The sequence below is a fragment of the Amborella trichopoda genome, chromosome 8 (genome assembly GCF_054954075.1).
Source record: "Amborella trichopoda isolate Santa Cruz 75 chromosome 8, AtrichopodaSantaCruz75HAP2 v2.0, whole genome shotgun sequence".
In the NCBI taxonomy this organism is placed as follows: domain Eukaryota; kingdom Viridiplantae; phylum Streptophyta; class Magnoliopsida; order Amborellales; family Amborellaceae; genus Amborella; species Amborella trichopoda.
This window is the reverse complement of record NC_142343.1, coordinates 44,757,200-44,779,726: the sequence shown is the minus strand read 5'-3', so window position 1 is coordinate 44,779,726 and position 22,527 is coordinate 44,757,200. Positions and strand designations below refer to the sequence as shown.

The 22,527-nt window shown below is 34.0% G+C and overlaps 1 protein-coding gene across 2 annotated transcripts; it reads left to right on the top strand.

Moving 5' to 3' along the window:
* The first annotated feature begins 3,682 nt into the window (after nt 1–3,682).
* LOC18432423 (zinc finger CCCH domain protein) lies at nt 3,683–17,031 on the top strand. 2 transcript variants are annotated; one of them, XR_016060892.1, is made up of 6 exons: nt 3,683–3,983; nt 9,155–9,331; nt 9,870–9,995; nt 14,690–14,886; nt 15,077–15,241; nt 16,556–17,031. XR_016060892.1 is itself a non-coding variant. In XM_006842529.4 (6 exons), exons 1-6 carry the CDS (start codon nt 3,771–3,773, stop codon nt 16,871–16,873), a joined length of 1,191 nt encoding a protein of 396 aa, XP_006842592.1. In that variant the 5' UTR covers nt 3,683–3,770; the 3' UTR covers nt 16,874–17,031. The 2 variants fall into 2 exon arrangements, 1 of the variants encoding a protein (XP_006842592.1); XM_006842529.4 differs by having other exon boundaries at nt 14,690–14,881.
* The last annotated feature ends 5,496 nt before the right edge of the window (nt 17,032–22,527 follow it).

Sequence of the window (22,527 nt, the reverse complement as noted above, 5' to 3'; positions counted from 1 at the left end):
AAGATTGGAGGGCACATTCGGTGTGGAAGAAAGAGAAATAAAGCAAGGCACCTATTTTAGAGATCACGATTCTTATGGGAGATAATAAAGTCTAAGTTGAAATGGTAGTTGCTATCACTTGGGTGTTGAGTGAGAGAGATAAATAAATAGAAAGGTTGTGATTTTCGAAGGAAAAAAACTAAAGGGTAATATATAATAACGATTCTTATGGGACAGGTTTTTGGTAGTTTTGATAGAGTTGGATTTCCTTGATTTGTAATTCCAAACTTTATGTGAATGAAATCTAATTTAAAATGTTAGTTGCTATTACTTGAGAGTTGAGAGAGAGATAGATTCTTCATTGTTGAAAATAATCAAATTAAGAGAGATAACGATTCTTATGGAAGAGAATAAAATCTAATTTGAAATGGAAGTTGCTATAACTAGAGCATAGATAGAGAGAGAGAAATTCCTCATTGTTGAAAATAACAAAATCATCTAAAACTAGGCACCATTGCTATTCTTATATATTACTTTATTTTATAAAAGTTTGGAGAATAATTTTATTTTATAGAATACTCTAATAGCAATATAACGCTAGGATATACAAGGTAATTTTCAGAGTGTTGTTTATCTATCAACTTTTGTAAACCATTAACTATTAATTTTCATTATATAAAGGAGAAAACTCTAAAAATATAGTAAGAGAAAGGAAGAAATAGAGAAATACAAAACATATAAAATGTGCACTCTATATTTCAAAGGATGATCAACCTAGGCTTCCAAAACACATCATTATCAAAAACTTCAAAATATCCTCTCTCTCTCACACACACAGCTTGATCATGAAATATTACTTTTTTTTCAAGATTGTGCTCCAATCGCTTTTAAAAGGGGAGCAAATAAAAACACAAGTTTACAACTATCAAGACTACTAAAAGGGTGTGGTTATAAGGAGGCAACCTTAAACAATCAAAATAGGGTGTGCTACCAAATTTCATCACACACCACCAACTTTCATCACAAGATGTAATTTTGATGTGAAAAATTCTTAAGATGGCCTCAAAATCCATTTTTGTCTCAAATTATAAAATTTTAGGCTAAAAAAATAGTTCAAATCAAGTAGATCTATACACATAAACTTTTGAAATTGGACAATCCAAATAATATGTTGTAATATGCACTAGTTTTGGGACTCGATTTTTGCTTTTCATATTCATACATCGTTCAACTTCACATCCTTCTGCAATGGATTTTTTTGAAAAAATACGAGCTTCATTAGGGTAATGAAAGATACAAGGAAAAGGAATCAAAGCAAAAAAGAAAAAAGAAGGGGAAGAAAATAGGGAGGGAGAAAGATACGGAGAATAGAGAGAGAGGCCCCTAACCAGTTAAGAAGTAGCCTCATTAGTTGGGGAATCCGCCGTAAAGTTAAATTCACATAGAACATGAAAAAAGCATACCTCAAACATAGAAGTTATATCCTCCCCTTTATCCAATCGTCCATTCTGAATGGAGGGTTAAGATCCCCAATCACAATGTCACGTCTCTATACTATTTTATTTTTAAGTTTTTTATTTATAAACTATTTTGACACCGATATTTGGACGTCCATTCCTCTATTAAACTATCACTAACAAAAAATATAAAAAAAATATTTTTAATAAAAATAACCAAAATACCCTTGAAAGTTTCAAGGGGTATTTTGGTCATTATATTTTATCAAAAAATTATTTTTAATATTTTTTTATAGGTGCACCCCAATGAAAAGATGGCATATACCAAATTTCATATTGATACAATTTGTGTAAAAAAAAACTAAAAATGAAATACTTTAAGACGTCAGATCTAAGATCAAACGGTGAGTGACTCCCTTGATTAAAATTAGACGGCTGGATGGTAGGGGAGGATAGAACTTCTATGCTGTAGAGGAAGCATATAAACCTTTTCTTATAGTTTATGTGCAATCCAAGGACTTAGAAATTTTTTTTCCAAACAATTCGAAAGTGGGGTTCCTTTTCCTTTTAGTTGGATGGCGAGATTTAGTAAGTTTTATCTCAAAATCTGGGTACTGAGAATAATTTAAGTCCTAATGAAGATTTTGCTTCAGGGGATTAATAAACAATTTGCTCCTGCAAAGCATATAATATTTTTGAGAGAAAAAAAAAGTATAAAGAGGACTAAACAAGGTTTTTGTGGTGTCCCATAAACTAGACCATTGGCATCCACTTCCAAGGATGGCCCAAGAAAATCAATGATAGGTGGGACCCTATTAAAGCAATGGAGGGACCCACACCTCTTTATTTCCAACCCATGGAGAATGGATGGCCCTTATTTTTTGAGCTCATGTGATTATTTATTATTAAAGTTTGCAAAGGCCCTTACACATCATATATTCCTAAAAGAGCGTGTACTCTATGCTCCCAAGAGAGCAATAATGTGCATCTACTCCCTTGGTTAGAGGATCTACTTAAGTGAATTTTTTTAAAATTTTGAGAATCTCCTCAGTAATTACTAGATTGTTATTCGCAAAAGAAAAGAAATTGAATTTTGAGTTTCCTAACAAATAGGTCTCACCTATTAAAAATTGGACGATCTCTATTCAATATTGAATCATAATTTTCTCAGTACATAGAGGGTGCAATTAGATTTTTTATTTTTTTTATTGAAGTTAATCTAGAGGTTGAAAATGTTACATCCTTAGAATTTAAGTTCCTAAAATTAATCCTTAATAGAGCTCCACTTGAAGGAGTAAATGGATAGTACACTCCCATAGGAATATAAGATTCCCCAAGTGTGTTAGAAATGGGACTCAAAAGATCATGTTGTGTCACCTGACCACTAGCCTGGAGCTCATTTCGAAGTATACGATGATTAGTACTAGTGTCACAACAAATAGTTGAAAGGCCATCTCGGTCGTTAATCAATGGATTTGATGATGATGGAGGAAATACGGGCCCCACCGAACATAACACGAACTTGGTGATGCGTCCTGTTCTTTGTACATCATCGTCCAAGGCAATGAATAAGTGGCGATGGGAACAACGTGGGCCCTGGCAAACTTATAATGAATTCTATAGCCATTCTTGCTCTATCACCTTCTAATAGATTAATTAAACGGGGATAACCCAAGACCGCATTGTTATAATGATCACATATATTATTCTGAGAGAGGAACACTGGTAAAGTAAATATTTCGAAAGATATTATACTACCTTTAGGAGTGTAATATCCATTACTCCGCCATATAAAACTCTATCTAAAATTAGTTTTAAGACCCCAAATTTTGGAGATGTATTCTCTTCAACCCACATGTTAACTTTGGTAAAAGATTTTCCTAATTGCACCCTATGTGCTCTTGAAAAAAATGTCTCGAGAGTGAATGTAGACCGTCCAATTTTTTGATGATAAGATTTGAATGATAGAAAAATCAAAATTTTAATTTTTTTTTTTTTGAGAATAATTATGCCGTAATTCTTAGGTGATTCCTAAAATTTTGAATTGGAAAAATTCCTCCAATTCTGATCGAGGGAGTAAAATGTATATTATACTCCCGCGAGCTCCATAAATATTTCTAAGAAGGCTAGGGGTAATTTGGCCATTTTTGCCCGGCAACAAGGGACGAATTTGTCTGAATTTCCGTCGAATTTAGCAAAATTTGGTTTTCCATATCTGTTAAATACCAGGCGGTTAGAGAGAGAGAGAGTTAGAGAGAGAAAGAGGAGAGAGAGAGAGAGAGTTAGAGAGAGAGAGGGAAAGGACGCAAAGCTGGTGTCTGGAGAATCAACCTAATGGCGTATCGCAGGAAGCATTCGGGAGGCCGGACCTGGCAAAATGACCTATCTGCTCCTCCTGAGGAGAATTCTTCTTCCTCTTCTGCTTCCTCTCTCGCTGCTCAAGCAATCAGGGCTTCTTCAGCTCACAAGGATTCCTCTCTCTCTTCGGCTTATGGGGAATCGGCTCTCCATTCTGCGTATAGACAGAGGCTTTCGCCTTCGAGACAGGTCCTGATCTCTCTAGCTCTCTCTTAGTACATATTTCTTCTCTCTTATGCAGAGGTTTTTAAATTGAATTTGGGTTTTTAAATTGAATCAGTTATCTATGTATTGGATTATTGGAGCGACCTCTATCTCTCTCTTAATTTTTGTGGCTTTTTTCATGGAATTGATTCGATTGGGTTGGATTTTTTCATGGAATTTTTTTGTTGGATTTTGTATAATTTGGTTTTCTTTCATGTAACTAGTGATAAATGTACGGAATTATTGGAAACAAAGGAAAAATGATGGCCTTTCTCTCTCTTTCTCTCGTCATTTTGATGGGTTTTGTCCATGGAATTGATTTTTATGTTTGAGGGATTTCCGAGTTTTGCTCGAATTTGAGTTTCTTCAATGGAATTAGGAAAACTACTGAAGCCGCAAATATGATTTTTATGGAGGTCACCCAAGATGACATCTGGGAGTGTTATGTATCACATATTATTGGAGAAAAAGGGAAAGAATGATCTCTTTCTATTGTATTTTGAATTATTTTGATGACTTTTTTTTTCATGGAAGTGATTTGTTTGTATGGCATTTTTTTTTTGCTTTTTGGGTTTTGCTAAAATTGGAGGATTATTTATATGTGCCATGTGATCTCTGTCTTGAATTATCTGAAGCAAAAGGAAAATAATGATCTGGTTCTGAGTTTTGCAGTGGATGTTGATAAATGGCTGTTTCTGTCGATGTTGTTGGTCCAATTGTTTTATTTTTTGATGAATTTGTCAAAAAAGATTAGGTGTATCTCTTTTCTTTTTTTTGGAATCGATAATTTCTGCTCAAATGTATATTGTCACTTATTTGAACATATACACACCATGATATTTAGTTGGGTCCTTGATAGTTACTTCTTCAAATTCTCCCAAAAAAAAAAAAAACAAAAACAAAAAATTATTCAAAAAAGAAAAAGAAATACCAAATTCGTAATAATTCTCCCCTGAAATGTATCGATGAACTTTCCCCTTAGGTGACATCCATCTGAATTTACTGCATTTTTTGTGGATATAATGGATGCTTATGCAATGGAATGGATTCATTCACGAGAATATTTTCAGATTTCACTAAAGGGTTTTCTCTGTTGGATAAATGATCTTTATCCATAATTGTAATGGGTGAAGAGAAATAAGAGAAAAAAGGATGAGTTGGTCCAAGAAAAAGGATGGAGGATCGCTATAGGGGATTGATTGCGATCTGTGAATGCTCAGTGATCTTTTATGTAGGATGAAGAATTTGATGGATAAATGTGGAAAACCTTTGCAATGGGATTTATTTATTTAATTTAAGGTGTGTCGGATTTGACTTGGACTTTCATTCTATGAGACTGATGATACTTTTGACTGATCCCCGTCCTTAACGAGTATTATTTTTGTCATGATGCCATTTATTTAATTTTCTAAATTTATTGAAAAATGGTTGAGAGAAGCTTAGGAATTGAATAACTGAATTTGTGTGCTTTTTTTTTCTAGTTTTTGTGAGAATATTGGATTTCTATGCTACCGATTTTTTGTGTTTGAGGTTCATTGCAATGTATTTTTCTGATTGGATATGATGTTATTTTATCTCTTCTTGTAATTCTTGGAAATTGAATGATTTTTTTTAGCGAACCTTTTCTAGATGTTTGAATAGGGCTGCAAACGGGCCAGGTCCGGGTTAGGTCAACCTTGATCCGGATCTGAATTGAGTGGGTCCAAGTCAGTTGGAAATGACCTGACCTGTTGGGTTGGGTTAGGTTGGGGCTGATATATATATATATATATATATACACACACACATGGGAGGACATAGATGGAGTAGTCTAAGACATACCAAATAGAGAGAGGACTTTTTTAGGAGGGGACCTAAATGGGCATGTAAGGAAGGATACTAGAGGATATAAAGGGGTACATGGGGGATATGGGTTTGGGGAAAGCAATGAGATGGGGAGGGGGAGACTATTCTAGATTTTGCTAGGGCCTACGACCTAGCAATAGAAAACACTTACTTTTATTTATTTATTGGTAGAGTTAACTGTTTCATTGAATAAAGAAAGAAGTAAATACAAGTGTTGGGTCTAGCGTCCCTTACAATAGAAAACACTTACCTTAAAAAGCGAGATGATCATGTAATAACCTATAAAAGTCGATCACATAAAAGCCATATAGTCTTCTTCCTAGTTAAGAGGATAGATCGACCATCATGTAAAGACTGCAAGGGTTATCCCAAGAGAGAGTTTGACTACCCAACATAAGCTCGTGGTTATGGACGTCTGCATAAAGACATGGAAGAGAAGGGGTGAAAGTAATGGGTTTCTAAGAACTAGGTGGTGGAATTTTAAAAATGAGAAAATAGACTTATTTAGGGATAAATTTGTTAAAGAAAGAAAATGGAACTCTAAACATGAGGTTAATATTATGTGAAAACTGACTATATCAAGAAAGTAGCAAAAGAAGAATCTAGAGGGAAAAGAAATTCCGATAAGGAAACTTGGTGGTGCAGTGATGCGGTTCAGAATGCCATTAGTGAAAAACATTCATGTTATAAAACTTGGCAGTGTAATAGAAACGATCAAAATTTAAAAGAATATAAAAATACTGAGAAAAACTCTAAACAAATAGTAAGTAACGTTAAACTTAAGGCATATGATAACCTATACAATAAACTGGGAACAAGAGAAGGTGAAAAAGATGTCTTCAAATTAGTAAAAATGAGAGAGAAAAAGTGTAGTGTTCTAAACCATATTAGATGCATTAAGAGTGAGGATCAAAGGGTCTAAGTGAAGGATAACGAGGTCAGCGAAAGGTGGAGAGTTTATTTTCAAAATTTATTAAATGACGAACACAACAGGAACATAACGATAGAAAGAAATGTTGGTATAAATGAGGGTGGAGGTTATAGATACATTTGTAGGATTAGGATGTCAGCAGTGAAAGAACCTTTGAAAAAGATGAAAATAGTAAAGGCTTTATGACCAGATGGTGTCCCGATAGCGGTTTGGAAATGCATAGGGGAGATTGGGATTGACTGGCTAACGAACTTGTTCAACAAGGTGTTGAGAACAAAAAAAACGTCCGATGAATGGAGAAAAGTATTGTAGTACCTACTTACAAGGACAAAGGAGACATACAAAATTGTGCGAACTATCGAGGGATCAAGCTTATGAGATGCTATGAAGCTCTGAGAGAGAGTGATTGAGCAATGACTAAGGCATGAAACGAGTGTATCTGAAAACCAATTTGGTTTTATGCCATAAAGGTCAACAACCGAGGCTATTTTTCTATTTAGGCAATTGATTGAGAAGTTTAGGCGAAATGACAAGATCTCCATATGGTCTTTATTGATCTAGAGAAAGCTTATGATGGAGTACATCGAGATTTGATTTGACGGGTGTTGGAAAAGAAAGGAGTCTTCAGACACTACACCGACTTGGTGAGAGATATGTATGATGGTGCACTAACTATTGTACGAACAACTAGTGGAGAGACGAGTGAGTTTTTAGTGATAATAGGTCTACATCAAGGGTCAGCATTGAACCTGTACATCTTTGTCTTAGTTATGGACGACTTAACTAGGCCCCTACAGGATGAGGTACCGTGATGCATGTTGTTCGTAGATGACAATTTTGATTGATGAGACCCGAAACGGCTTTAGAACTTTGGAAGGATGCTGTAGAATCCAAAGTTTGTAAAATTAGCCGGACTAAAACATAATATATGAAATGCAAGTTTTGTTATAATAGGAGTAGAGATAGGGAAGTAGTTAAGACTGACGGCCAGAAAATACAAAAAAGACCGCACTTTCAATATCTTGGGTCGATAATCTAAGAAAATGGAGAGATTGAGGAAGATGTCACACAGAATTAGAGCTGGGTGGGCGAAGTGGATATGTATAACTGGAATATTATGTGATCGCCACATACCAATGAAGCTAAAGGGCAAGTTCTATCAGACAGCTGTGAGACCGGCTTTGCTCTATGGAGTGGAATGTTGGGCAGACAAAAAACAATATACTGATAGAATGAGTGTAGCGGAGATGAGGATGTTGAGATGCATGAGTGGCAAGTCAAGAAGGGATCGAATCTGAAATGAATCCATTCAGGAGAATTTAGGTGTGGTACCAATAGGTAAATAGATCAGAGAGATCAGACTTAGGTGGGTTGGTCATGTATGGCGATGACCCAGTACAACATCTGTTAGGAGGTGCAAGTTAGTTCAAGTGGAAAGATTGAAAAGGGCAAGGGGTAGGCCCAAAACGACATGGTTGGAAGGAGTCCGAAAAGATATGGGAACTTTTGGTCTCATTGAGGGTATGACCTTTAATAGAACAGAATGACGGGGCCAGGATTCATGTAACCGATCCCAATTAATTGGGAAAAAGCTATAATGATGATGATGGTAATATATATATATATATATATATATATATATATATATATGTATATATATATCTGACATATTTATTGCATAAAATCAAAATATAGTAACATATATTGGAGGGATAGATATTGGGTCAAGTGGTCCCAGACCTGACCTTACCCCATTTTTTCCAAGATGGAGCTGGACCCAACCTGGGTCTGGTCCAGGTCAAATGAACCTGGACTGGCAGGTCGACTTGACCTGTTTACCACCCATATATACAAATGGTCCTTTAATGAGATGATCTCCCAATGTATATAAAATTTCAGAGAAGTTTCAATTATTGGACAATGGAAAAAAGAAAGATATGTGGAAGTTAGAGAATTTCTGTTGGAATATGTTGTTGTTTTCTTTTGTTCCATGAATTCTCATAGTTTCTTTTCATAAAAAAAGAATGCGCATAGTTCTAAGAGATAAATATTATTCAAAAAAAGGTTTCTTAGGAGATGGGCAATTTTTTAATAAAACTTTCATTTTGCTTTTCTTTATCAGAGAGTATCCTTTTCTTAATAAAAGTACAAATCATTCTACTTTTGGGTATTGGTTGGGTAGAATATCCGTAAATTATGGGAGGGGCTTCCTGATTTTCTTAATCTCTTTGGTCCCCTCAGTTTTCATCTTTCTGCTGGAGCTAATGGTTTAAAATTCCTTGTGATTTATTGATCTGATATGGCGGTGAATATCTATTTGTTTAAATTGGGCTAAACCCTTGTATGATTTTCTGAGGAAATGTGATGAATGTGAATACAGGAAGGCATGACCTATGAATATACATCAATGAAAACCTTGAATGAGTCCAAGTATGGGTTCTGGGGTGTTCTTGCCAGAAAGGCAAAATCAGTTTTTGAGGAAGATAACATGGTTCAGCAATCTGAAACATCTAGCAAAACTAGCCCCCAGGTCCATGATGCGGCAGTTGGGTATCAGGTACGAGAAAAAGTATTGTTAATTATGATCAGTGTTTGGTGAACTCCCAGGACTTCAGGATAGATGCTTTTATTTTATTTTATTTTTTTTGGGTAGTTCAGTGAGAATGCGGTCCTCTACCTGTGGTAGGAATGGAACTCGATATGTCATGTTGTGACATCCTGACCACCTTGTCTTGAGCCCATTCCTAGTTGCTTTTATTTTCCTTTCTTTACACGTCTGTGTTTGTGGTCTACATTTCCCAGTTCTTTAAGGGACCTCATTTGTTTGGGGGAAGTCTGCTATATCTGATGGACCATGGAAAAACCATAGTCCATAGGATCATTAGCATCCATTTCAATGATGGCCAAATATGATCCCAATGGTGCGTCCTGCTCTTTCTCCATCACGGTTCATCATTTTGATGGACAGTGATAGCGCACTGGAATATGGTTTTTCCGCATCTAGTCCACTGGTGTACTGCTCCTTTATTTCATATGTGAATGAAGAGTATACCTTGCCTCTTTGGTGTCTTTAACTTGTGATCTCCTAACTGTAGGTTCGTCACTCTTATCAACCAATGGAAGGCCATCGAAGACCTGAAAATCCTACGATTCAAAAAGGTCTAGATGCACTTGCTTCTTCCATAAACTACATTGGCGGCACCATTGGTAATGCTTTGGAGGTAAGTTATTTTCTCTTGAAATTTTTCTTAGAATACAAAAGTTCTTGAAAATGATCGTTGTGATCCTTCTTGTGATGTTTTTGACAATCTTATGGCTTATAAACTTAATGACTATGAAAGATGTTCTGGATTGGGTATCAAGTATCAACTTATCGACTTCCATCATAGGAAATTTCTGTTGGGTTGTCTATAATGTTCAAGCTTCGATAACATGTTTGATTTTCATATTGATCCTTTGGATATGTGAGTTCTCATTCTTTTATTACCTTGCCTTCGGTAATTGTTTGAGAATGACAAGTGTGTTGCTTTTAGATGCTGCTAGGCTCATGCGATCTTTTGCTTGATGTTATCCAGTGTGTGCAGTAGATGTTGTTGTCAGTATGGAATTCGTTTTTTATAGGTATCGTTGGTACGGAAATTTTGGCCTGTTAAGTAGGCCATATTATTTTTCCTTACATTTAATAATTTTATTTATTTTGTCGGTGCTTAACATTAGAATAACTTTTTCCACCAATATAACTTTATTGATGTCTCCTACTTATTATAATTGTGAAAGATGGCAATGAGAAGATTGAATTCAAAGTGCCACCGTTAAATTTTAGACTCTTGTGGAACAATCTTAATGTGAGAATAACATTATAATAAATAAAGATTAAATATATACAAAAATTAATATTTTATAAGAGAGTTCTTTTGTTTTGAGTCTTTTCGAATATAAAAATAATAATTATTTAAGTACACATATAAGCACCACACACGGTGGTATTGTGTAATGTGCCACTTCAACACGTCTCATGCAGTGTTCGTAAAACCGGCCGATCTTACCGCTAACCGGCCGGTTAGATTAGAACCGCCCAGCGACCGGTTCCGGTTTTGGCCGGTTTTGGTGGTCACACAGTATTTTAAACTTTAAATAGAATAATACTTCATATTCATATCAAATATATTGGAATGGCGTATTGGTTAGCATTGACAAGTGGTTTTTATATGAATCGGGGTTCGAATCCGACCGCCAACATTTTAAAAACCCATAAATTTAATTGGTTCAAAAACCATATGCGTTTTTTCTTTTAAAAAACCATGAATTGGTTAAAAAACCATATGCCATTTATTACTTGATCACCATTTACTACTTAGTTGATAAAAATAAGGGTTCATATTATATATAATATAATTTTCTCTTCATTTTCTTTTAAGAAAAAAAAGATCACTTTCTTAAAAAGAAGATCATTTCTTTTAAAAAAAAAGATAAAAAAAGATCATTTTCTTTAAAAAAAAGTGTTGGTCAAGTCGATTTTTTTAACACTATTTTAATATTCTTTACATTATGGTAAAGATTAAAAAATATTTTGATCATTGATACTCACTTTTATATTTTCCTATCTTTTCAAAATTTTTTAAAAATACCCCTAGGCACAAATCGACTCGTTAAAATCTATTTTTTCATTAATTTTCAACTTCATTTGAGTGTGTTTTGTTTTAATCACATTCTTCATTATTTAGTAGGTTTTTTTGTATCTTTTTTATTTTTTTTAACATTTTTTTAATCGTTCCGGACTTGCCCGGTTAGGGCGGTTGAATCGGCCGGTTTACCGGTTAGGCTGGTTAAATCGCTCCTAGCCCATGTCCGGTTAACCGTTCCGGTTCGATTTTGCGAACATTGGTATCATGTTACAAAACATTACAATGATACCAAGGGCAGTTATGTGCTAGGCGTGTGTCTATATGTGCCAAAACATGTCAATACGCGGCCGACATGTGTCGACACGCGGCACAATGAGATGTATGAAGCATCCAGGTAACACTGGCCACATTTCGAAACAACTGATTTGGATCAGGATTCATCATAGTCCAGTTTCAAGCTGACTTGGTGAGACTAGTGAGGCTCGGTTGACTTGGCACTGATCCAAGGTGATTTAGATTGTTTGAGTGCAAAGACAACTCACCATTAAACCCCGCCTTCACCTGCAGTTCGTGTCTTGGAAGATGTCCATCAAATGCTCCTGTATTACCTCCCAATGTCCTGTAAAAGATTAGTTCAAAGCCTGTAAGAAATCGGTAATACACAGGTGGAATATACTTCATTCTCAAAGAACCCCAAATCCCAATTTTACATAAATTTAGGGGTTTCTTACTTTCCTGTTTAAATCATCCCAGAAACACATCATGTATCTGCTGAACATTTTCTTCCACTTGATATAAAAACAAACTACACTCACGTCTACTGAGAGAAAATGATGGCTTCTCTGCAAGTTCTGATAAAAACTCTCTCTCAATGCGTGCTTAAAATTTCTACTCTCTTGAATTTCTTCTTTCTTGATTTAAATAATAGGTCTCTTTGTATACGAATCCCCTTTCGCTTCTCGGAGCTCTCTATGTCTTTTTGGCTCATCTAAAGGAACATTCAAGATAAGGTTTCTATTAGGATTTAAAATTCCCATTGCTTGCCTACTTTCAATATTATCCATCCAAAATCTCCTAATATCAAAATTGTTACTTTTGAAATTCTTTACTTTCTACTCCCCAGTTGACTCATCTGGGCTCAACCTAACCTAAAAAAAGAATTAAAAAAGAAAAAGAAAACCTCATGTGGCCTTTAGGGCCTAGTATTAGCAGGACCAGTAAAAACCGTGGATTTAATATTTGTCTAGATATCCTTTTTAAAGAACATTATCTTATGTTACTTAATATTCCTATTATTTTTAGGGAAAAGTTTATATAGAGCCGAGGCTCTAAACAATCAAATTAAAGCCTACCTCAAAAATTTCACTAGAAGAGATTGTTTTGATGCCCAAATATCCTCAAATTGATCATCTCGACATCAAAATACATGGACATGAGAAAAAATGGATTTCAAGTTTTGGAAATAGTGTATTGCATAATGCATTTTTGGACTGTCAATTTTCAAGGTTTTCAAGTTTTCATAGATTTGTCGATCGACACTATTTTTTAAACTTTAAAATTTATAAATAAAGAAAAAAATATATGTTAAGGCTATCACAAAGATTTCCGATGTTGAAACTACATTTCTCGACACTATTTGTAGGTAGGCTCTAATTTGATTGTTTAGAGCCTAGGCTCTATACAAACCGCACCCTTATTTTTATGAGATATTTCAATATAACAAAAGATGGTTCCAACCAATGTTGAATAAGTCGGCGCCGCCTAGGAGCTAAGCCAGGCGCCCAAATAATTCGGATGCAACCTTGTATAAACTTTTTCCCTCAAAAAAAGATAAGTGGAGAGCGCAAGAGCATATACTGTACACGAACTGCCTCAGGCAAGAAACCACTTGGGAAGATTTTGTTTAATAAAATTTTAAAATACATCACAAGATTATTTTTTTTAAAAAAAGATCAACAACGTTTTGTTTGTTGGCTTTCTTTTAAATCATTTTGTACTCTCACAATATCTTTATTATAATGGTTTTCTCTTATAGTTTTTTACCATACCTTCAAAGTTCTATTTGTATTAAGTGGAATCTCATTGTTCAAGTGCGCTATATATGACCTTATGTTCTTGGTAACATTGAATATTTGCATGCTTTGAGATAAAACATCTTCCATTTTAAAAGAAAAGAAAACGACATTGAAGGCGTGATGGGAGATACAAGAAGTAAACGACACACCAAAAAACTGAAAAGACAAAATTACACACGAGAAAATCCATGGGAAAATTTGTCAATATGCACATAAGAGATGAATTATTTAATATTTTAAACTCATATTTTGATTTAATTTCAAAAAGTTCATCAAAATTCACATAATCAAGGAATTGGAGTAGTTGAAAAGGGCATTTTAGCCCCTCTCAAAAAAACTCTGTCAAACTCCTGCAGGCCGCCTAGGCAGGTGCCTTTTCCTGCCTTTTCGTCCGCCTAATCGTCCACCCGATCGCCTAGGTGGGCACCTAGTTCTGCCCCTAATAGTGACCGCCTAGGCGGTATGGCGGACGCCTTTTTGATCATTGGTTCCAACATTCCTTTGGCTTATGTAAATAAATCTCTGTATAATTTTCTCACTTCCCAACTTAAGAACTATGCCCCTGATTCTTCATTACCCATTTTAGTATTCTTTTCAATCATTGGCCACTACAGTTTCTTGTGAGCATCAATTACATTTGGCCACTCCTTTACATTTCTAACTTTGTTGGGTATGCTGTCATCAGACCGTAAATAAACCCGTGAACCTCGTGTTCCTGAATGGCAAACCGTTGTGTGTACCACAACTGGCCCTTTCGTGCGGTGCAAAGGGAATGTCTAATGAGCTGTGAAACTGCATACGTGTCTTGCTTTGTTGTCTTCTTAAAGAACCAATAAATTCGACAATGTACGCAAGTTTAGTTTAGCAGATGTTCTGTATTTGATGATGATAGCTTTTTTTGAGGTCCAATTGGGCTGAAAATTAATTAAACTTCAATGAATGGGCAATATTTAACTTGCCATATTTATACTATTAAAATCACATATCTATACGAGGGACGCGTCATTCGGAGAGTGTGATGTGATCCACACATGCATACATTCGTTCACGTAGATGTGCCATACCTATAAAACTAAACCTTGATGCTTATATATTTTAAAACTAGTTTATGTTCGTAATGTTTTTTTTTATTTTACATTATTGTTCGTCATTCCTATTATTTTCATTGAGTGAGGTTGTCTTTCTAAATCTATGCACTTTCTTGTAAACATCTAGGAGGGTTTGACTATTGTGGAGAATAAAGCAGCGGACATTATAGCAGACACTCGCAAGCTTCACAATAGGAAAAAAGGAACCACTGCTGATGCACCAAATCAAGCACAACACTGGGAGCGTGCTGATGCATCAAGCCCACATAATCCACAGATGCCAACCGACCATGAGACACAACTGAAGGCATCTCGCGACGTAAGGTGGCAAATGTGTATCACTGGATCATATTCGATTGTGCATCTTATTTCACCTTTTTCATTTTTTATCTCAACTTGCCTTCTTTTTGAAAGATAGTCTCAATTCCAATGCCTAGATTTGTAGAAGCCCCTTGAAACGTGTAAAGATCCCTTCGTGTTGGGGAATGTTTTGATTTGCCTTATCGGTTGGCAGGTTGCAATGGCAATGGCTGCAAAAGCTAAACTGTTATTGCGAGAGCTGAAAACTGTTAAAGCTGACCTAGCATTTGCAAAAGAACGATGTGCCCAACTTGAGGAGGAGAATAGAATTCTCAGAGAATGCCATGAGAATGGAGACGGCCCTGAAGATGACGACCTGGTATGTATTATTTGATGCATTACATATTGGGTAGAGTTTGGGTGCATCCAGGGAAACCTGTTACAGTGATCCTGTCCTCCCTAAATGATGTTTTGATCCAAAAGTTTCAGGTCAATCATCTAGACCACCAAGATCATGAACCTATAAAAAATAAATTTTGAGCCTTTAAAATGAGTCATTTTGTACATTTTCTTTCTGGACCATTCATTTGAATATTTCGAAGATCATTGGATCTGCACTCTTTTTTAAACCGCCCTAATTCACGGATCTAAGGCGGGAATGTAGTTACAATTATTCAGGTTGTGTTTCAGGTCCTAAATCCCTGGAAGTGCAGGGTGGACACATGAGCCAGCAAACTACTTTTCTTTACATATTTCTAGTCTTTTAGCTTAGCTGAATAATACTTTGTTTTACTGTCTCTTATTGTGAACTTGAAAAACCAGAAAATTTATGTATCCAGCTCTATTTAAGCATGCACTTATTCTGGTAGGATCTTTGGGATTCCTAAGAACATTTCTAGGGAAAGTATTCTATATATTTCAATGGACTGGGGAGACCATAATCCATTGGCTCATCACCCTTCAATGAAGCAATGGACTGTGATGGAGGGAGTAGGACCAATCAGAACTTTACATTACCCTATTTGGGTTAAGGAGGGGAGAGGAGTAGCGTTTTGTTTTTTTGTGTTTTTTCCAAGGACCTTCACAGGTTATAGGTTCCATAATGGGCTTTGCTTACTATGTCAGAATGGACCCAGAATTTCTAATCTTTTGCCACTTCCACTGAAAACAAGAAATTGGGAAATATAAAAAACCTGGCTAAGCTACTAGGCCACTGGAAATGTAACAACCTCTATTTTATGCTTTTGTATGCTGTATTTGTCACATTTCAGGTATATGGTAGTGGAGATTGTGATGATATATAATGGGCAAGTATTTATATGGATTGGGTCACAATCACCTCTAGCCTTAGCTGTCAGGTGTGAAATCAAGCGGCTGGGTCTGTGCCTTTGATGCACCTAAGTTTGCAAAAAATTTCTCAAACATGTGTGGAAAAATGATAGACTCTTAATAGTCCGAATTCACATCTGGCGGCTAAGGGTGGTTGTAGCAGTCCTGCAGTAAAGGTAAATGGTTGTCTGATATAAGATCCAACATGCAATTATTCGTAGTTGAGTTTATGCCTCAATAGCAAGCAAACCTCAGGTTGAAAGAGAAACTAGTTGCCAGTCTCTCTCTCTCTCTCTCTCAACTGCTATGATAACATGGTACAGATACTTCTCACTCTCTCAAATGCTATGATTACATGATGCAGATACGGCTTCAACTTGAGACACTCTTGAACGAGAAGGCTCGATTAGCACATGAGAACTCGGTTTATGCACGTGAGAACCGTTTCCTGAGGGAGATTGTGGAGTACCACCAACTCACCATGCAAGACCTTGTCTACCTTGATGAAGGCATCGAGGAGGTCACCCAAGTGACCCCTATACCCATGGGCACGCCAGAACCACTGCCGCCACTGCCACCACCACAAGTCCCCATGGGTCCACCACAAGACTCACCATCTCACTCCAATCCAAAGCCCTCTCCTACAACACCTCCACCCCCACCTCCACCACCCTCCATATAAAGAAGAGTGAGAGTCAGAATGAGAGTAAGAAGCTTCTTTTCTTTTTGCTGTAATTTTTTATTCTTCCTGTTACATGTAACATTATGTCTCTGGCTTGCATTGCTCAATGGCTTTGTATAAGTAATTTAATTTATTATTAACACAGCTCTTGGTTGTTATATGTTTTTATTTTTCTTTTTTGGGGGGAAATTGAGTCTGGTTATCTTTTATTGGTGCAAGCAAAGGGAGGGTGCATGTGCTGTTCCAAGTGTAGTTAAAATGGTCATGAGTTGAATTCCTCAAAGTGTATTTATTTCACATGTTGATTCAGTGTTTTTAAAAACGTCCACCCACCAATCCTGATCTCAGGATCAGCAATTTATATTGGCTAGATTGCCAATCCGGCCAATAAAAAAGGAACGAACTGATTCTTAGGGTTCTTTAGGGTGGATGGAATGTTGAATGACATTAAGAAAACCAGTAAAATAATAATAATAAAAGGTTTTAGCCTTTGATGTTCCCGATGCTCTTCAGGAACTGGCACGGTCCCACCAAGTCTTTATCCAGATTCGTAGATCTTGATATGGATTGATGCTTTTTCGATTAGTATGTTATTTAGCACCAAAAAAATGTTAAATTGGGATATTTGATGGCTGAGGTCTTGTAAGTGTTAAGTTTATATTCTGAATAAAAAAAATTAGAGGATTATTCTGGGAACTATTATGGAGTGTAGCATGGGCACTGCTTCTGGGGTCCCTTATATCACCCTAGCACATACCTTGCAGCCAAAATATGGGGATTTTTTGGTTTAAAGAATTTCATATCATACCTCATTTTTGAATGAGCCATTAAGACCACATATCTGGATGCCTCTCAAGCAGTGATTTAAAAAATGCCGAATCGAATCGGACTCGTCCGGTTCAACTCGGGAATCGGCATTGGACGTGCCGATTCGGGCAAATTACACGGAATCGCTCTGTTCCAGAGAGAATCGGGCGATTTTGTACAGTGACTCGTCAATTCACTGTACGGAATCGGCGAGTCCCGTGAAGAACACGGGCTGTACAGTGTTCTTCACGGGATTCTTCAAAATTTGTCATTTTTTGATCATTTTTCTTGTTTTTTTGGCCTATGTAATCGAATATGCAAGGTTTATGCTACTTTTTTCAACCTTTTTATGGATTAAATGGTGGAAAAATTTCTTGTTTTTGGATCATGAAAGTTGCGTTTTTAGGGTTTCTGTCTTTCCTTGTGTTTCATGCCAAATAAGGCATGACTCAATAAAAATTTGTACGCATTTTGATCGTAAAGTTGTTCATCAAAAAATTATGTTACGAATTTGTGATAATCGTTGAAAAAAACCGAGTAATTTGGAGATTGAAGGTTCGGGTTCACTAAATCAAGTAAGAACTTTGGGTTTTCTTTTTTTTTCGCCATATGATCAATTTCACTACATATTTTGAAAATAATGAGTTATATTTGTAGGGTTTTTAATCTTTATTGTGTCTTTTATCATTTAACATATTCAATTTTATTTAATTTTCTCAATTACAGCCTGATTTTTTAGATGAACACAGTGATGTCTGTGAAAAAAAATTTTTGCTGTTTTTTTTTTTTTTTTTCCGCCTTTCGTTTTTTTGTTTACGATATATTACAAATAATGTGTTAGATTTTTAGAGTTTTTAATCATTATAATCTTGTTTATAATCAGATGTATTTAATACAATCTGATTTATTCAATTTGAGTTTCATTTTTGAGATTCAATGACTGTTGTTTGTAAAAAACTGCGTTTTTTTTTTTTTTTTTTCAATTTAATCGATTTGATTTGATTTATTGATGATAATGTGTTCATATTTTAGGGTTTTGATTCCTTATATTGTTGTTTATCAAAAACTCTGCTCAATTGGATGTAATTTATTCGCTTGGAGGTGGATTTTTTAGTTAAAATGGCTGATGTAAGGTGGCTCCGTGAAGAACAGAATTTTTTTTTTATTTATTTTTTTTTTTTTTGTAATCCATGATCAAAATTTTTTTTTTTTTTTTTTTTTTTTTTTTTTTTTGTAATCCATGATCGAATTTTTTGAAAATTTGCTGTACTTTTTTTTTTTTTTTTTAATCCATGATCAATTTTTTTAAAAAAGGATGATTTTTCAAAAAGATGTGAAAATCGTGACAAGGTTTTGATTATCATGAGGTATTAAACCATATTTTTAATTTTTATTGTTAAAGCTTATATTGAAAAAATTGTATGTTGATAGATTATTTATGCAAAAAAATGCATGTTATTTTATTTTTAATGTAAAACTGTATTTTTTTAATTTGTTGTTAATGCATTTTTGAGTTGGAATAACTAATGTTAAGTAGCTTTGTGAAGAATTATTTTTATTTGTATGCTTTATTGTCGTCCATATATGTTGATATACTTATTCCATGATAATTCTATGTTTATCCTTTTGTGTGACATAAATTAAATAGTAAATAATAGTTTATACAGGGAAAGAACATATCAATATTCGCATATTCATGCAAAGAAATGAAAATTATTAATGGAGTACCTTCATTTTTTATTCAATTCCTAAAATACAATATTTATAATGAATTTTAATAATTTTTTCAAATTTTTTTGAAGCTTTAATCGGACCGATTCACCCGATTTTCGATTCAGATAGCCGATTCGTCAATCCGGATTAATTTTTGAAGTGTCTGATCCAAGTCACCGATCTGCTTTTTAAATCATTACGCTCTGGAGATTTGACTTGGAACCTTTTTTTCTTTTTTTTATTAAAAAATTTATCCCTATATTTCATTTAAAAATTGAATTGTAATTATGAGAATCTGAAGAAAGTTTGTACGTTACCTTCATTTCTCCTTTGCCTGTCTTTTCGTCACTTTTTTGTAAGTTTTTTTTCAATATTGTTTTTACTTCGAAGATTGAAAATCTGAAGTTACCCGTCATCTATTTTCTTTTTTAGCTATTTTTCTCTTTAGATATTGAATATCTAGAGTCACTCTGGACTATGAATTTTGAATACGAAAAGATGCATGAAAATCTTAATTTTAATATAATATTGGATATTAAATATCTGAAATCAAGAGTGACTTTGAATTTAAACATCCAAAGTTTTTTCCCTAAAAAATTATTTTAAATAAAATACAAGATTATGGATATTGAAAATCTGAAGTCATTTGCGACTTAAATACTCAATTTCTAGAATTACAAGTAAAATTAGAACAAAAAAATAAGGATAAAAGGGACGTGTACAAAAATCAAGTCAATGGGTGTATTTGAGCTCAGCTTAAACTTAACCCAAAAATAAAACCCACATATTAATATATTTTTTTGCTTTTTTTTAAAATTGTCAAACATGGGCATACTATTTTGACATTGGTATCTTTGGTTGCCAATGATGGCATATTTACTGTTGGCATTACCTTCAATTCAACCAAAAAAATAAGGAATTTTTCTTTGAGCTTGGTCACTTTGTTCAAGAGGTAACATCCTAAAACTCAAGATCCTAAAATAGAGAAATTTATGTTCATTTATTTTAAAATTATCATTATTAAAGAAATCTTTCATAAATTTTGATTTTGTATTCGAATTTTATTTCTTCAGCTTTTTGTTTTCTCAAAATTACCTTTATTTCGAACCTTAAAAGTTAAAAAACTAGTAATTTTTTATCATAAAGTTGCTTCGTACGTTGTTCCAAATATCAAATTTATTCCTCCAGGATTAGGGCTGGCAAAGGGCTGACCCAAGTCCGACTGGACCTAGACACAAACCCGAAAAGTTATTATAGGACCCGGACCCAAATGCAAAATATAAAAAAAATAACTCCTTTATATTTTTTCTAATACTTGCTTATAACTAATTAATATATTAATCAATATAAATAAAAAAATTAATTTATGACAGTAAAAAATATAATTGTAAATAAAAAATTACAAACAGAATAATAATTAACCATAAATACGAATTGTAGAAATATAATTATTTTAAAAATAATTACTTCAAAATACAAACTACATTAATAATTAAAATTAGTAAATAGAAAAAAAAAAGTATTAATAAGGGGCTGGAGGGAGAGTGAGAGATAAAGGGAATTTCCTAAAGAAAAATAAGTAATATCAATACCATTATTAGTTTTAATTGCAATGAATATATAAATAAATAAACTACATTAATAATTAAAATTTGTAAATACAATCATAAATGGGGGGCCGGAGGGAGAGAGAGAGAGGGTATTTGCTAAAGAAAAATAAGTATACCAACATCAATGTTAGTTTTAATTGCAATAGATATCTCATTATGGGCCAATTTGTTATATATCTATCTATTTATTGTATCATTATTTTTGTACCATGTATCATTTTTTTATTTCATAATTGCCTTCTCTTTTCGTTCTCTCTATTCCTCTTTTCACAATATACAGTTCCTAAAATCTATTCTCTCTCCCCAACTTCCAAACACCAATGTTCCTAACATTAGTGTGTGGAGATCATTAGAGAATGATAGAGAGAGATAAATAGAAAGAGAAAGATAAATGCGAATGTTCCTAAAATTGGTTTATGGATAACTGTAAATAATTGTGACCACCTCGTATCAAAGGTAAATAGTTTCATTGTGTACGACTCGTTTTAGAAATAGGTCTTTTTTCTTCCATATTTGTACATTTTTTTTAAAATAAAAATAAAAATGTTTCATATTTGTACATCTTGAGGTCAAGATGATCAAATTAGATGATTTTCCAACATCAACACAACTTTTTGTGGTGGATTTTTTGAGATATGGCTTACTTTTGTAATTCCATTAAGGATTTATATAAGGGAAAAGTTTATATAAAGTCGAGGCTCTAAGCAATCAAATTAGAGGTTGCCTTAAAAAATTCACTAGAAGAAATTGTTTTGATGCCCAAATATCCTCAAATTGATCATCTCAACATCAAGATGCATGGACATAAAAAAAAAATGGATTTAAAGTTTTGAAAGTAGTATATTTTGTAATGTATTTTTGGACCATCAATTTTCAAGATTTTCAAGTTTTCATAGATCCATCAATCTACATTATTTTTAAACCTTTAAACTTTATAAATAGAGATGAAAATATATTTTAAGGCTATCATAAAGATTTCCAATGTTGAAACCACATTTCTCACCATTTGAAGGTAGGCTTTAATTTGATTGTTTAGAGCCTAAGCTCTATACAAACTGCACCTTTTATATAAACTTTCTCCATACAATAATAGTTGACTCTTATGAATAAATAAATAAAAACAACATACTACAATTTGTCCCCTAGAAAGCAAGTATATAATCCCAAGAGAAAGCTTTCTATGTTCCCCCTATAACATAAAAATTCTATCCTCCCCCTACCATCTAGCTGTTCATTTTTTATCAAGAGAGTCACTTACCATTTGATCTTAAATCCAATGTCTCAAAACATTTTATTTTTAGTTTTTTTAATATAAATTTTATAAATATGAAATTTGATAGATGCGATCTTCTCATTGGGACACACCTATAAAAAATATTAACAATAACTTTTTGATAAAAAATAATGACCAAAATACCCCTTGAAACTTTCAAGGGTATTTTGGTCAATTTGTTTTATTGAAAATATTTTTTCCATATTTTTTATTAGTGCAAGTTTAATAGAGGAATGGACATCCAAAATTTG

What these genes read in the sequence shown, in the direction of transcription:
- LOC18432423 (XM_006842529.4), top strand. Translation starts at nt 3,771, where the DNA reads ATGGCGTATCGCAGGAAGCATTCGGGAGGCCGGACCTGGCAAAATGAC. An exon ending in CCATTGGTAATGCTTTGGAG is followed by an intron (nt 9,996 to 14,689) that starts GTAAGTTATTTT and finishes GTAAACATCTAG; the next exon opens with GAGGGTTTGACTATTGTGGA. An exon ending in AACTGAAGGCATCTCGCGAC is followed by an intron (nt 14,882 to 15,076) that starts GTAAGGTGGCAA and finishes ATCGGTTGGCAG; the next exon opens with GTTGCAATGGCAATGGCTGC.